Source organism: Myodes glareolus, chromosome 8 (assembly GCF_982192425.1).
Source record: "Myodes glareolus chromosome 8, mMyoGla1.1, whole genome shotgun sequence".
NCBI classification, from domain to species: Eukaryota; Metazoa; Chordata; class Mammalia; order Rodentia; family Cricetidae; genus Myodes; species Myodes glareolus.
Window position 1 is genome coordinate 5564623 of NC_142033.1, and position 17198 is coordinate 5581820.

At 42.2% G+C, this 17198-nt stretch overlaps 1 protein-coding gene across 2 annotated transcripts; it reads right to left on the minus strand.

The window, feature by feature from the left end:
* Positions 1-387: 387 nt before the first annotated feature.
* Mepe (matrix extracellular phosphoglycoprotein) lies at positions 388-8532 on the minus strand. 2 transcript variants are annotated; one of them, XM_085691460.2, is made up of 4 exons: positions 8470-8529; positions 5945-6007; positions 4985-4997; positions 388-1649 (listed from the first exon to the last, which is right to left on the minus strand). In XM_085691460.2, exons 1-4 carry the CDS (start codon positions 8527-8529, stop codon positions 388-390), a joined length of 1398 nt encoding a protein of 465 aa, XP_085547586.2. The 2 variants fall into 2 exon arrangements, with proteins under 2 accessions (XP_085547586.2, XP_048284138.2); XM_048428181.2 differs by lacking the exons at positions 4985-4997; positions 5945-6007 and having other exon boundaries at positions 388-1662; positions 8470-8532.
* Between the last annotated feature and the right edge of the window lie 8666 nt (positions 8533-17198).

Below are 17198 nucleotides of genomic sequence, written 5' to 3' on the forward strand. Positions count from 1 at the left end.
CTCATACACCTTCCCTCTCTCCTGGAGGCAGATTAAGATTGTTATCTCTTAATTCTGCCACTAGTGCCAACAGTCTACTAGTGATCATTTAACTACAGATGATCATAGAAAAAGCACATTTATTTTCATTCTGTAGAGCAAACAATACACATCAAGGCACGCATGGCACTCACAGGCTATTTTAAGGTGTCACCTACCCAAATATTACCTACTAGATAAATTCTTAATGGAAATTTTTATTTAAAAAGGGCATTAGAACTTTGAGTAGAAATTCTTAGAGCTATTATAACAGCTCAATGTCCTGGAGGTTTGTTAGCTTGCTCGGTTTCTGCTGTATCCGCTCTTCCTCCAGGACAGGAGGAGAAGATTGGTCCAGATTCCTGGGGGCTAGTCACCCTCGCTCTCACTGGAGCTACCGCTGGACGAAGACTCGCTGCTGTCTCTTCTGTGGGTGCTGAAGCGCCGCTGGGCGTGGGGCCTCCGCGAAGGCCAGACCTCCCTCCATTGAGACATCCCTTTATTCCGTGTAGAGCTGTTCTGCCCGTGGAGTACATAATGGTTCTTTCTACTGTGTGTTATAACCCGCTCATTACTGGGAACGTTAGAGGAATCTCCTTTACTTTTAACTTCATTACCAAGACCGTGAGAAGGAAGAACCCGGCCCTGACTATCGCCTTTGCCTGGAAACCTTTGTTTTTCAGTCAAGGTCTCTTGGTTCCTGTAGGATTCTTCCGCACCTTTCCTAGAGCTGCCTTTACTGCGCTTCGGAATCTCATTGTAACTGGCGCTCCCGGAGCTGTCAGTGCTGCCCCCTTTTTGCTTCTCTTTGGAGTGCACTCGTGGATAGTGAAATTCTACTTTCCCTTGATGAGCATTTAGGCTGCCAGCATCAATTCTGTTCCCTTCTTTTCCAGGGAGTTCCCTAAAATTAGTACTGCCTGTGATGTCATTGCCTCCCTCCACCAGGCTCACACCAGCAGCGCCTGCCCGTTGTGTGGTTTTGTCTCTGGTTTCAACAACATCACCGCCATGCGTTTCTCTCTCTGGGATCTCATTAGAACCCAGTCCACTCGAGTGGGGGTTAACAACCTCAGATTTGTCAGAGCCTGAGAGGCCTGTGTGACTACCTGAGCTTTCTAGAGCAGGTCCAATAGCACCTCCTTGGCCAGGAATGTACGTGAAACGTTGGCCTTCCCCACTGAAAGGAGGGACATCGTTATCACCCCTCGCTTGAATGTCTGCAGAACCGCTACCTTCAAAGTCACTGGGGATCTTTCTGATTTGGGGGCGATGTGTTGGGTAGTGAGGGCTTCGTTGGATCTGGTGGGTACCTTTGCTTTTCACTGGGCTAATCTGGGACAGTAGATTCCTCTGTTGAATCTTTTCATCTTTCAAGTGGTCTTCCGCATCACTGACATCTGCTGGAATCAAGTTTGGAACACTCTTAGGTTTCTTCTCTGTGTTTTTGTGACTCCGTAGTTCACTCCCAGTCTCTGGTCTCTCTATAGGCTGCGCGATACTTCTGAGGAGAGCAGCGCCATCCCTTTCCTGGTCAGGCAGGTTCAGGAGGGCATCCTCGCCATCCTCTGCTCCATTGTCCCCCGTGGGCAAGTCCCTGTGGGCGCTGCCTTTGTTGGTGGTGCCATCCTCTTCATTCATCATCTGCGGATTTAAAAAAGATTTGGGTTTTTTTTTTTCTATTTTTGTTATTTTCATTGGCTTCAAAATGAAACAAGGCTTTCTCTTTTTTCTAGGTAATGATTTCTTTAGGTGTCAGCTCACAATTTCTTCCTTTGTCAAACTGGTGAAGAGCAATATTGTCTCTTTTTTTTCTTTTCACAACGTAAAATTTTTAGCATAAAGTAATTATTTCAAGTTAAATTTTAAAAATCCGGTAATTCATAGAAAGTGTTTAAAACCTAAAACATACTTAGTGAAAAGCCTACAACTCAATGAGGATGAAATGGAGCCAAGCAGGTTCATGGGAAAAGAAGAATGAAGTAATTTTAATGGCCATGTAAGATTCAAATATTCAGAAGCAAAATGGTGAGACTATTTTTAGATTAAGTAGCAAAATCAATATATTTTTGGACACACTTTGGTGTGTTAGTTTTCCTTGAGTGTGTTAACATCTTGGTTATGATAATTAAAGATTTGAATAGATGAAAGTTTCCATATGGAGAAAAAGAAAGAACATCCAAACGCTTACATCTATATGAGGTGTAAGGAAGATCACAGAGATGGTAAAGCAGTTCAGGTAAGCAAGGGCCATGGCGAGCTGCACCAGATGAGGTCACGGAATACCCAAATGTTATTTTTAATGTGTGTGGATGTTTTGCCTGTATAAGTGTCTGTGCACCATGTGTCAGTGCCCACAGGGGCCAGAGAGACCATCAGATCCCTTGAAAGTGAGGTTATAGATGGTGGTGAACTACCACCTGAGTGTGAGAAGACAAACCCTGATCCTCTCTCTGGGAGAGCAGTGAATGTTCTTAACTGTAGAATCATCTCTGCAGACCTCAGTTTCAAATTTCTCCAGTGCTCACTAAAGTAACTGTGCCCCAGAAGGACCCAGGCACCAATCACATAAGCTGCTATTCCTCTTCAGGCTGGGTGATCTGCAGGGACATGTGATCCGGGGAAGCATGTGACCTGGGAAGTTATGTGACCCGGGGAGGCATGTGACCCCAGGATGCTACTTCGCTTCTTTGAACTTCAGACACCTCACTACTAGACAAGAAAATAAATACATTTCAGGATTTTTTAAAGAAACAATCTTGTTCATTGATACAATGTAAGTAAAGTATCTATTGCAGTGTCTCTCTCATCCACCAAGGTCTGTATCAATGACCCTAGCTGTCCCTCAATCAGGACTGTGTGGCATCCGTGATGTCATGCTAGCTTGCTTCCCTACAGAGTGGCAACAGCAGCCACTTCCTCATAGGAGGCACAACTGTCCTCTCAAGTCTTTACATCTTAAGTCGTAGCAGCTAACTGTGGACTCCATCTTCACTCCTTTCCCTGTGTTCGGAATGTCACCCTTTGACTGTGGCTTGTGCGAGCCTGTGGCACTGACCACACGTTGTCTAAAAAGAGAGTCTTGACACCCTCAATCTCTGATTAAGAACACTAGGAGTGTATGCACAGGAGCTAGTTCCAGGACAGGCTCCAAAGCTACAGAGAAACCCTGTCTTGAAAGAAGAAGAAAGAAAAAGGAAAAAAGAAAAGAAAATTAGTATAGTATATTAAGTTAAATTTAAATTTTAAAATTCTTAATTTTTTTCCTGTCTACTCTTAGAGGAAATTTTGTCCCATTTGTGTGTGTGTGTTTCTATTAGTCTCTTTTTCTCTTCCTCTTCTTTATTAGAAAAGTAGTATGTTTGCTAATCACTGGTGTGCATTTAATTAGAGGAGAAAATAAAACTGTTTTGTATAGCAGACAAGAGACAACATTTTAATTTTGCTGTAAGACAGTTAAACATTTGTCTGAGAAAATATTTTAAAGAACAAAGAGTTTCCTGTTCTGCGTGTGCCCAGGGACGTGATTTCCGTCCGCCACCAGCTGCACGACCAGCTGTGAGTCAGCAGCCGCTCTGTCCTCCCATGCCTTACTTCATGGCAGTCTTTCTCTGGAGAACAGCCTGCCCACTCACTTCTGTCTTCTCAAACCTTATCTCTGCCCCACAACCGGCTCACAGTTCCCATTGTGTAGCTCTCCCTAAACACCAGCCTGGAACTGACTTCTTTCCACTCCTGTCCCATTGTATGGTTGGGGTTTTTTTTTCTTCCTGGTGCCACTTACATGACCCTGATGGAGAAAGGTCATGTTACTTTCATTGGTTAATAAAGAGACTGCCTTGGCCTTTTTGATAGGCCAGCCCTTAGGTGGGTGGAGTAGACAGAACAGAATTGTGGGAGAAAGAAAGCAGAGGCAGGCAGTCGCCATGACTCTCTTCTCTGGGACAGACGCAGGTTAGAATCCTCCTGGTAAGCCACCACCTCGTGGCTACATACATTATTAAAAATGGGTTAGATCAATATGTAAGAGTTAGCCAAAAAGAGGCTACAGATAATGGGCCAGGCAGTGCTTAAATGAATACAGTTTCCGTGTAATTATTTCAGGGGTAAAGCTAGCTGGGAGGCGGGTGGCAGGAAGCGGCCCACTGCTCCTTTTACATGACCCTTTCTATGACCTGTCTTGGTTTCTCATTTCAGTGTCTCTTTTCTATCTTCATGTTCTGAGAGAGAAGGAATTGTACTCCCTCAGTTGTTTCAATTAGCGTTATAACTCACACAGCAGGAAGCGCTGAAAACATGTTGCCCCAGAACCAAAATTAGCTAACTGCCTTAGAGATGGCTGTACGAAGAAGAGCTAGCTGAAGCAAACAAAATTCTATGGGAGAATTCTCACTTCCAGGGGAAATGAAGCCAGATTTGGAAAAATAAATCACCCTTCGGTTGGAGGCATTTTAAGCTGTGTGCAGTTCTGCGGGGAATGATCCTGCAAGAAGCCACTGAATGAAAGAATTATTGTCACCCCCATGAACAAGTGCCTCACTCTTCCTCTTCGATGAAAGTGAACGTGGATGAAGTCATCTGTGGGAGGAGTTTAAGATATGGAGACGTGTGTCACTCTTGACAAGATGGTCTGTGATAGTAACTTCCTTCCCCTGGAAGTCTACACGGTCCCAGCACATGGTAGGATATGCTCAGAAAAAAACCCTCATGAGAAGCAGTGCTACCAAAGCACAGCGAAATGACAATAGCAGGCCCCTGAGATCCACCAAGGCCACGTTTGCAGAAGTAAGTCTTGAATCAGAACATGGTTTGTGCTAAACCGGTGGATGGGGGTAAGGAGGACCCTGGAACGCATAGCACCCTGGCTTCAGAACCTGACAAGTGTCGGGCAGGGAAGAAAGGCAACATCCACAGCTGGAAATGCCAGGGCACTTTGTCCCTGCTGAGCCCCCTTGCTAGTCCAGACTGTCATGGGAAGGGTCTTTCCTTAGCCATGCACATTTATGCTGCTTTCAGAGTAGACGTGTTTTCATGGTGACCTTTATAAATGATGCAAAAACCTACACCATTATATTTCTTCCTAATACTAGAGAATATTTCTTTTTAATTTGAAAGAGGTCTAATTTTGCATCTGACAATCGGTAGTACTTCTTAGAACCACTGGAGGGCGAGTGTTGGCCTAGAAGACAGTCACCGCATAGGCTCTCTTTTGTTTATATCTTGAAATATATTTTCCTGTGTGTCACTGTCAACTGTTTGTCATACCACAGTGTATCAATATTTCAGTGGAATTGCAACATTGGGAAGAAGTTCCATAGTAGAGTGGAGAAGCCATGAGAGGAAAGACAGGTTTCACTGTGCTCGTGGCTGAGGTCCAGCTGGTGCCACCCCTTGAGCATTCTGACTTTTAAGTTTGCTATTCGGACCCTTGTTATTTTCAGCTGAGAGTTTCAGAACATAGAACTGGGATTGCCAGGACAAACCATGGTCGAGATGAGCTGTAATTTGGTCTTTGATAATATTTCTTGTATTGATAGCTTTCTTGATGCATGTGGAAACCTAATTCCACGTGAATCCAATTCTCTATGGGAGCCTGTTAACCAGCCTCCTCCCTCCTTGAATGTTAGTTCACTTTCATATACCACACACATAGGGAATAGCATTTGCTAATAACAATGTCCCAGAACTCTTACTTATCCCTCTGAAAATTGTGATTTCAAGGATGGCATCACATTGGGACAAGAACATCAATATGTGGACATTTTTCATTATCTGTTGTAGGAATTACAATGGACTAGAATGTGTGGCGATTCTGCTGGACACTGTACACCCCTTGCATAAGAACCCAAAGAAATTTTGGCAGTTAAATTGTTCTCTCATTGCTTTTTCTTTCTTTACAGAGCTAAAATAGTTATTTGGGAGGAATGATTCTGTTTGCCCTCTGTTGATCTACACAACCCTGCCTGGCTTTCAGTCTCTGGGTGAAATTCTGCAAGGAGACCAGCAACTCAATTCCACCAAATAGAAAGTTCTTTCATTCATTTCTTCAAACAACAAATATTTAATTTCTTTTTCTTTCACTGGATTATATTAATGTGAAAAATCATTCTGACTGAAAGAGGCTCAGACCCACTTCTCTGTAAGTATTTGTTAGGGAAGAAAACATCATTTTCCTCCCCACTAGATGGCAGTGCCATCTCGGCCACGGAATCAGATTTCAGCACGAAGCAGCCTTCCCATGGCACGAAAGGGGAAAGGCAGGCCTGGGGCTCCAGAGTGGGAGTCATGGTCATTGAAACACACAGGAAAGGCGTTTTCATGTGCAACCCGACAGGTTTAGTGTCCATAAATGTAAACTCAAGTGGTTAGTGAGAGTGACTCATTATTTGGTCTACTATTCCTTTTCATTCTAGAAATAAATAATTCATATGTCAGTAACATCTTCTATTTCTAGGACACAATGTATTTGCAGAGAATTTCCCACTTTGCAAAGGAACTTTGCATGGAAATTTCTCTTGAGTACCACAACAACCCCTTGAGATGAACAGAGGAAAGAGAGTGCCCACACAGACACAGCTGGTGATGGAGAAGAAGGGAGAAATCTCAGCCTGAACCTCCTCTTCCAAAATCCCAAGGCTGAAGCAATGAGAAGATGAAAGTAGCTTCATTTGGAAAGATATTTATTATATGGAGATATGTTCCTAAAGCTTATGTCAAATCTTCAAGATATATTTCATGATTTTTTTATTTTTGCATCTATTTCTTATTTTTAGTTCTTTCATGATTCTGTAAAAATAAATTTAAAGTGTTACCTCATTTTTAGCAATAAAATGAGCTATAGAAAGAAGAATACAGAAATAACTTGGATAGGTATAAAAATAAGGATATGATAGCCTGAGTGTTTTCTAACAGAGAATGCTCATTTATGTTTGTGTTAAAACATGTACTTGTGACATAGATTAACCTGGTATAGTTCCCGATTCATTGTGACTTGGACCAAAGCCTCCCGTACTGAACTGCCTGCAATGTGTAGTGATTGAATATCACTGCTTGATCTTCCCCTTCTCTTTGCTCACACTTTAAAACTGTTTGAGTCCAGGTCATAATTATGACACATGCACATGGTTTACTATATGCTCATTTTTATACCAACAGCCTATGATCAAATGATTGAGGGAATAGTTAAAATGGGATGTATGTATGTGTGAGAAAAGATGACACTACAATTCACAGTACCCGATTTTGTCCCTGTTACCCTACAAAGACTCTTTAATTTGGAATCTGCAGTCCTCCCTACTCTTCTGACACCCACTTGGCAGTTGCACTGAACTTGACAGTGGCCCTGTAATGGATATGACATCGTCTTCCCCGAGGAAGAAAGCTGACAACCTCTTCCTACTGGCAGTCACCGGATTGATGTTGGCCTGGCATTTTACTGGAAGCTGGTTAGAAAGGACACTTCAGCTCTTCACTGGAATGTGCGGCTCAAAATAACTCAGCGTCGGTTGGTTGGACTGAGTAGGTCAGCAAGACCCACTTGACCACCAGCCTGCTTCAGTGCAAGCCTGTATGGTTCGGACTGGCCCCATGGGGATCAGGTGGGACTGACTGGTTCGGTAGGCACCGCTCTCGTAAAGGCTGTGTAAATGCTGTGCGTGAAGAAGTTAGTGAGATCCCCTCATTTCTGCTCTTTCACCAGATGGTTCATCCTGTCAGTCTGGTTACCCAACAGCTCACCCACTTACTTGGGACCTATATTTAAGTATGGTCAGCAATGGAGTGAGTACTTGTTTCCATAGTTGCTCAACCCACAAGGTTACTCTGGGAGCTAGGATGCCGGTAAGACGTTATCTAATTAGCTCCGTGTCTGAGTTGCAGAAAGCCTGTACTCAACTTTGTCAAAGGCTGATTTGGTCACATCCTGAGTGTTCAACCGGTGAGTCAGAAGAGGAAGAGTCATGAGAGGCAATAGAGGCCGGATTTAGGTAAGATCATGGGCATCAGTTCCATTTTAGCCTCATCAAAGAGTATCTTCGACAGGCTCCCGCTTACCAAGATGTTGCCAGACACAGAGTCTCCTCTCAGAGCCATCTATTTGCAAAATGCATTTAGCTAGCTTTACACTTTCATGTCAAATTCCTCAAGGCTCTGGTGAAATATTACAAGGTTCTTTTTGATACATGATGGTTCCAGTTTTTGAGCATAACTCACTAATCTGGGCTGACTTGGAACGCTGTGACTGGTACTCATTTTCTCAGAGATTTGTAATAAAACAACATGGCACTATCTTATTTTGGCAGGCTTCTGATTTGCATGCTCAGGGCTTCACTTTTTAACAAACACTACCTGAAAACGAGAGAGAGAGAGAGAGAGAGAGAGAGAGAGAGAGAGAGAGAGAGAGAGAGAGAGAGAGAGATTATGTGCCATGTAAATTAATTTGTAAATGCTTACTGGTGCTGCCCAGGTCACACTGAAGAGGAGCAGTCCTACACACATGGCCACAGTCTGCATCTTCACAAGTCTCCCTGAAAAAGTCACGATACCTTTCTTAAGAAAGCCAGGAATGGACACATATATATGCATCATCCTTCCCCGAGCAGATAATTTCCTTTTAATATATAGATCACATACCTTGTATATAATTACATCTATACAATTATCATCTGCACAAATATATGTAGTTTGTACAATTAGTTCATAGTTAAGGGTTAATATTTTAATCTATTTTTCTTGTCTGATTATTATGTAAAAACAGAAATTACTGAATATAATTAATCTGGTAATTAATTAATAGAAATCAATTTTACATATGTAATTATTTGCATTTTCCCTATGTGCTTAGAAAATTATTATTAAATGCTTGTATGATCAAAAGTGACAGTAAGGCAACATATCAGCTCATAACTGAATCATTTAGTGTGTTGAGATGGCAGATGCAAAGATGAGGAAGGGAATCTTATGGATTCCAGGCTAGTACCCTAGTGCGCATCTTCACACTCACTAGCAATATGTCTGGATTTGTCACTGTTGGGGTCAGAGAAAGAAACCACTAGAGTAATTTTTATTGCAAGCAAAAGTATCTACTAAATATTAAAAGTAGATAAACACCATCCTGAGAATTTTACATGTGTTTCATTCTTTGAGTTCCACAACAAAATTATGAGCCAGGTGGCTTTATCAGTTATATGGAGGAGGAAGCAGACTCAGAAATGACTACTGTAGAGCAGAACTGGGGTTGGCATTCTTTCACAGTAGCTACAGAACTGGCACTCCTAACCGGAACTCTATGCCACCTCAAGTAAGATTCCTTCCATCCAATTTAATAAAAGCCACATAAGTCAACTTAAAAAAGACCCTATGTTGTATAAATTTCAATAGAATAATCTTTGGAGCCCTAGCATTTAGTTACAGAGTAAAGCACATGTGTACAGTGTGACAGATATTGCACTAGGACCTGGTGAGCTCAGCTAACTCAAGGAGCAATCACAATGAAAACTTACCAGTACGGCTCTAGAGAGCAATCTGTTGGTCTTGATGAACATTAAATATTTTACTGACACATAAATATGTAACAGCTGATATGAGAATAATATGATTTGTTGGAAGAAAGTACTTTTATGGGCAAAGTATTTTCAATGTTCTTACAACATTCAAACATTTCATAGTAAAAACATACTCAACAGAATAATGCAACCAAGATATAATGCAAAATCCTATTTTATAGTCTTCTAACTTAATGTTATCTTAAGGATCTAAATCGACATTCAAGCTATAATTTTGGCTTCTAAGCCTGTGGATAAGGACAGGCTACACATTTATCAAGTAGCTCATTGACGGTAGATGCATCAGTGCAGTGTTTGTAAATAGAAGGACGGCTGGCTTCTCCTGTGTCTGGGTTCTCAGATGGTGTACAGCTACCAGTTACCATGGATTTTGATAATAATGACAGTCAGCCCTCAGGCCAATTTTCTGCCAAGACGTGGAGTTGAGTTAATGATGTCTAGCACCTCACCTATCGTATGGAAAAAAGCACTGAATTTAGACACCGACGCTCAGCTGAGAATAGTCCCAGATGCACTTGTTTTCAATTAACCAGACCAGGATGGCGAGGAAACTGCAAACTTAAGCAAGCACTTTTGATAGCAAGCAATTCTCTGGGAGGAGCAGTGAGAGACAAGTTACCTGGTGTCATTGACCTTTGGCAAAGCTCGGCTTCTTCAGGTTTAGCAGTCCCTGGGCATTTGCTGAAATTTAAAGTTTGTTAGAGCCCCCCAGTGTCCAATCAGCATGGCCCACTCAGCGCCAATGAGGAGTCTGTCATAAGTGCCCACGGATGACCACAGGGGGCAAGGTAATTTTAATCTAAAAATGTTCTTGTGGTGAAAAGCTGCTATCAAATGTTCCAGAGAGTAGAATAAACAGAAAATTATAAATATCACAGTTTGGACATTATGCTGCCAGATAATTAAAATTGATTTCAGAACTATTAACTAGGACTGGGTGGATAGCTTGCATATTTATAAATAGAAAATATTTGTAAACCAAAAAATTTACAAATGGAAGGCATTTTATTAAGTAAATTTGTAGTTTTCGTTGTGTCTGAATGGGATTCAGAATCAGTTAACAACTGTTCTGAGTGTCTACTCCATGGCAGGCATTGGAGAAGCCTCAGTGGATGAAACAGAAACTCATCCTGTCTCATGGGATTCACCACCTGAAGAAGGAATCAGACAACAAACCACGTTCCATAAGATGGTGTCATGGATGAAGTTTGAAGTGGAACACTGTAGGGGGTGATCTCTAGCACTGGGAGGAAGGAGACGGGACTGAAATTTTACGTAGAGCATCCTCAGAGGTCCTCACTGCAAATGTGACTTTTGAGTAAAGTCTTTGATATGACTCAAATGTGTGTTGTGCTCCAAAATTTGTACCGAGGAACTAAAACTCCCATGAGATAAGATAGAGCTTTAGAGTCTAAGTTATCAGGTGAGAACTTTGCTGAGTGAGAGTAAAGGACTGAAGGAAATGACCTCGACCTTCTCAGTCCTCCTGTCTGTCACGTGAACACACGACTATCCTCCTCACCACACCCCCAGGAGGAAGTCACAAGACACCGTGCTGGATGGTGGTAAAATTATCTTCCACCCCACAGTGAACCTTCCAGCACCTTCTTTATCTTAAGCTTCCCAAACCTCCAAAGCCACAAGAAATCAGCACAGTGAGATGCCAACTTTTGTTCTCTTTAGATACCAAGTGTGAGGTAGTCTGTTACAGTCCGAGTAAGCAACCGCATGACTTTGCATAGGAGCACATTCCAGACAGAAGGTCTAGGAAGATCCAGCTCTGGAACAGGCGCCTGCTGGCTATTTCCAGAAGTCAATTAGATGCAAAGAAGCCACTTAGCTGGAGAAACTGAGCAAGGGAAACAACAGCAAATAAAGTGAGACAGGAATTAAATAGCAAAGACTAAGGACCTGCAGGTCTGTGTGCTTTGCCCTAAGAGGTAAAGCCTTTCAGGGTTGGTTGGGAGCTGTGACGTAGAGGGGCTTGCCTACTCTGCATAGGACCTTGGATTCAGTCTCAGCACTACTAAATAGAAATAAATAGGTGAAATTTAATTAATTATTAATTTAATTTAATTCCAAGTCAAGAACGCCACTGGAGGTTTTGAGCAGAGCTGAGACTGAAGGCGTGAAGTCGGGATGGAGTAGAGTAAGCAGCTCAGAGTTCCTGCAGTGATCAAAAGGCCACGGGGTCTCCAGGCAAGCAGAGGTAGAGGAGCGAGGAAAGGCGGGCATATTCAGCATGGCCTCTGCGGAAAGCCAATAGGACTGGCTGCTTGGGGAAAGTTAGCACCAGGGGAAGCTCGCACCAGGGAAAAAGCTCGCCAGGAGACTCAGACTGCAGGATGATTTTGCCATGTAATAGGAAAAACGAAGTTGCTTTTTATTGAAATGGGAAAATATTCAGAAGATACTTTTGAAGGATGTGTTGTGGTTTTAATTTGGATGAAGATTTCTCTTAAATGGTTAGGACATTGAGTCTGTTCTTCCTTTCCGGACACTGAGCTCGTTCTTTCTTTCCTTGGTGGTAGCAGCTAAAATCAAACTGTAATTCATGTTCATAATAGTCAGGGAGGTTTTATTTGATCTAAAAATATAGTAACGCCTCGTGGGATGACCCATATTAGGTTTATGTGTAAATATTCCAGTAAAAGATTATGTAAGTTCTTAGACTTATACTTTACGATAAGAGCTACTTATGCATAAATACAACTTTATAATCAATTATAAATAACATGTAATAAATTTTATATACAAGTCTCTGATTTCCCCGAACTCAAATAGGCAAAAAATAAAATAAAAAATAATGAGAAAAAGGAAAAAAAAATGAGCAGTATATCCTTAACACAGCTTTGGTTTAGACAATGATGGTTTTTCTAATTTAGGCCACATTCTTCTTGCTTTGTAAAAGTTCTATGGCTTTTTCCCAAGGATCCTGAGTTGCTTTTAAAGACTTGTGTGTGAAGAGAACAACAGTTCATTTGAAGCCATCTAACTGAACTTTTGAATATTTGATCACTATCGTTGACAGTGGAGACCTTTAACCCTCATAGTCATGGACTGAAACACACCTACGTTCAAGCCCAGTTCCATTATGGTTTTTAGTGAGAAATTGCTCAAACAATGAAATTGAAATTTTTTTGGTCTCCTTTCCTCCATCCAAGCACCATTCTAACTAATCAAATCCTGGCGACAACTGTGATGTAGATAATTATTATCATCATAGTTTTTAGTGATGAGACAAAGTGATTTGGGGTTTTTCCCAGGTCACATAATCAGCAAATAGAAAAGCCAGAAATAGCATAGGAAATTTGGCTAATGAAGGCCAGGGTGCTATACTGACACACAATGTCAGCATGAACACCACCAAATTCTACAAGGTGCTTAGCCCGCTGTCTTTATGCCTGTCCCACACATTGCTCCTGTTACTGACAACTGTCTGGGACCCAGGAGGAGCAGGTGCTTCTGCCCCGTCGCCTGTTAGTTTCCTGACAAAAGTCTTCTGTGGTTTATCTAATGGACACACAAAATCAGAGAGGGAAATGGCAGAACAGAGGTTTAAGGACCAGAGGATGTATTTCTCTAGACGTTATACACAGCTGGGACACCAGTTTCATCGGTGCTGACAATCTAGGTGACAAGGGACAAAACTGATAAGGAGATGGAAGCCAAAAAAGAAAAGCAATAAGCAGAAGTGAACCAAAACACAAATGGTAGAAACGGGGGGGGGGGGGGAAGAGAGGTAAAAATGCTCATTTGCAGCTTAGATATTCTATTAAGTCCGTGATCAAGTCAGCAAATTTGACAGTTGACAGGCTCTGCAGTATCTCACGCTTTTGCAATGTTCATAGCTTCAACGATTCACACAGATTTTGTTTGAGCCTCATATACAATATAGACATCGAATGGCTTTTCATTGCCATAGTCTTATAAGAATTTCATATGGATACAAATGTATTTTTCCTTTGTTTTTCTTCCTTTCAAAAGAATTCCTATCTATGAAAGTGATTGCCTATTAAATTAATTTATATATATATACATATATATATATATATGAGGTATATCATATATTTATATTTATCTGGTCTGAAAGTGTGTGAGTTCTAGAAGAAGAAAATTCATAGAATTTTTTCAGACTTAAGAAGCAACTCCTTGTCCTACCAAGGAGCCGACTGAATGGAGCTAAATATACATGTTCTCAGAGCTGAAATGAATTCAAAGAAAAAACATTCAACTTAAGTCTTAAACTTAGAACCTACAATTGACAAGAGCAAAAATAGTGAGACCCCTTTCCAGCTAGACGTTTGGAGGGTGACATTCTGGGAAGAGGCCGCTGAGTGGTTAGTGTGAGTGTCCCGGGAGACGGACACTTTGTTTCTGTTCTCTTGGAACCTGTCCTCTTTGCTAACTTTAAAACAAATGAGCAAATAAATTTGTCCTAAAAGTTTTGCTTATAAATTAATCCTGGAAATCTTGTTCTGTTTCAGAAGAATAAGGTGTGTTTATTTTAAATATACTCATTCGTAAGTATCAATATTCATCCTAAGCTACAAAAATGTTGCTCTCTAAAACATCGCTGACCGTCCACTTCTCATTTTCCTCCAAATGATTTTTATCTTTAGGAAGCATTATCTTCCCTCAGCATTGGGCATTTCTCACAAGTGCAGCACCATGGAGCGCCACAGAGCAGCAGGTGCTACTTGTGTCGTCTGTCCACACCGCCCACCCTTTCGGCTATTACCTTTATTTTTATATTAGAAGGAAGTTCTATTACAACTTAGGATGATGACTCAGAGGGTGTAGTTAGAATGTAATTATTCTGACACCAGCCTTTCCTCTAGGACATGGTGACATTGCTGGAAGTGGCTACAAAGCTCTGATCCGTGGCCTGGAGGGGACAACGCTGCTCATTCTCAGAATAGGATTCCTTCCAGGGGCTGCTGCTCTGCGTTGTGAGCCCACAGGAGGCAGAATGTGGCTTTCAGGGGACACATATTGACATCGGCTTACTATATCGGGGCATGTCTAGTTTTCTCCGTCGTATTAGCTGGCGCGTTTGCATTGTGTTATTTCAGCTCTTCTTCAGTGACCTCCTTAACTCCTGGGGACCCAGGGTCATTCTGCCAGTTTCTGTTCTAGTTAGCGGTTGCTATTTAACATATTATCTCAAGACTTATTTTGAAAGTCAAAGTTAAAGTTCTTCAAGGGTGGAATATTATGAACAAGCAAGTGTGCCGGAAATCAGCACCAGCCTGGAAAGGTGCAGGTCTAGAGTTTATATTACAGCAGTAAACGAAACCATAGAGAAATGTTTTGTCTTCTCCACAGCCTAAACCTGGACTGACATGTGGGACACTTGACTGAGACATGGGTTGATGAAACTTGGAAAGACTGGAAAGTAGCAGAGGGATAGAGGTCTATCACAGAGAGGGGACCGATCCGTCTTTTAGAAGCAACTACTTTGTGGTCCTATTAATATTCTCAGGTCATCAACTCACATTCTGCCTGTCCTGCCCTGCCTGCCTGGCTTCTGACTGCCTGGCTGGCTGCCTACCTGCCTGTCTGTCCTCCCTGCCCTGTGTACCCTGTCATGCCTGCCTACCTTTCTCCAAGTTTCAGCTGAGTAAAAATTTTTCAACTTTTCTCCTCAGCATTCAACTTGCTCCTCTGTACAGTCCATCTGCTCAACGCTGATCAAAGCCAGTCCCTCAAGGGCAGACTGTTGTACCCTCTGTCACCTGTCACCTCTGGTTTAGTATTGTCTTGTAATGCTAGGAACACCGAGAACTGACGTATTCTCCTGTGTGTTCTCTGTATGAGTAACAAACTGTCCAACTCCATTTGAGCCTATGTCTCTCTGCTTGTGGATCCAAGTTAAATGGAGTGTGTCAATCTAACAGCTTCAGCTTCATCATAGGACTGTTACAAAGCATTCTGGTGTTTGGTAACCATGACACCCCAATCAGGTCCAAGAGTATGCAGTCCTGGAAGGTTACATTTCAGTAGGAGTGGAGAAATGAAACCCACGAATTATACAATTTTACTCAGAAAACTGAGTTATTTTGGAAAGCATAATGACTAAGGTGACTTGGCTTCCTACTAACTTCAAAATGTAAAATAAATAGCTAAACAAACAAACAAAAGATACCCTGAAGTCTAGGACTGAGGGGTCAGTGGAATTCTACAGCCAAGAAGGAAACCTCTCAACAGACAGACAGAATGTGGAAGGTGAGACTCCAGGAAGGAAAAGAGATGGAGGCTTCTGAAGCTAAAGTGCAGCCTCTAAAGAGGAGAGAGGAGAGATGGGCCGGTTCTGAGTCCTTTAGGTGTGTCTCACTGAGCAGTAGTGGTTAACTCCTGGGAGGAGTTAACGACACATGGGGGTAAATTACTCAGTAAGACCAGAGCCTCTGCCTCCAGAGTTCATGAGCTCTGTACCATATCCAGCTGCCTCTATAGCAAGATAAACCTTCAGGAGAGAATCCTGGCTCTGAAGATGTTGTTCAACACTCAAGTTATGAACCCTGGTTGGTTCTAAGCAAACTGTGATGTAGAACAAGGCATATCTTTCAGCAGTGTGGCTAGCACTAGAGATGCCCCGCCCATCCACTGTCGATGCCCACAAGACAGTGAGTGCTGTATAATGGTAAAGGGCACAGAGTCTAAGCCAGCCTGGCACTGTCTAACCCTGCCTGGCCGTGTGTTATTTGTTTGGGGCAATTGTTCACCGATAAAGTTGAAGATGATAACAAATCGGAAACTGAAGATGTTTATGAGTGATTCATTTAGAATAGTATAATATATTCTTGCATATGTTAAAATTCCTGAGAATGGAAGTAGAATTATGCTTATACAGGGTAAATCACTGTTAGGTGGGGGAAGGAGAGTAGAGAAGAATCTCACCATGCAGACCATGGTTGGCCAGGAAGCTGCCATCCTATTGCATCAGCCTTCTGGACACTAGGATTACAGGCATATACCACCCTTCCTGGCTAATTCTTCTTAAAATAAATATTGAAATATTGATGAATCTTCATGATCTCTACAAACTCCTCTTCAGCAGTTTTACAAAGAGTTGCATGCATAACACACACACATATACACACACACACACACACACGAACGGGGGATGATGAGAATAAATGTGGCAGACCGTTAACCAGTCATGAGTTTAATGTTTAGTGTTAACCGTCAACCTGAAAAAATTCCAAACCCCCTAGGAGATGACTCTCTGAACGGGCCTGTGGGGACTATCTTCATTTTAACTGAGACAGGAAGTCCCTCCCACTGTGGGTGGCGCCATTCCCTGGCTGGAATCCCAGACTCCACTGCTGGAGAAAAGGAACTGAACTGCAGTGTGCACTTGTCACTATTGACTGATTGTGGATACCATGTGACCTGCTGGATTAAACTGCAGCTACCTCAGCTTCTCTGCCATGAGGGATGACTGGTACCCTGGAACTGTGAGCTGAAATAAACACCTTTCCTATTAAGATGTCTTTTAGCGGGCACTTTATCACAGCAACAGAAAAAGAAAGGAAGGCAGTGAGCCAGGTGCCGGGTGTATGGAGGGTGCCCACCGATAGGCCTCTTATGTCAGGGACTTTTCTGCCAAGG

Coding starts and splice junctions, on each gene's coding strand:
- Mepe (XM_085691460.2), bottom strand. CDS start 8,529: ATGCAGACTGTGGCCATGTGTGTAGGACTGCTCCTCTTCAGTGTGACC. Junction 6,008..8,469: donor GTGTGACCTGGGCAGCACCA/GTAAGCATTTAC, acceptor GTCTCCTTGCAG/AATTTCACCCAGAGACTGAA.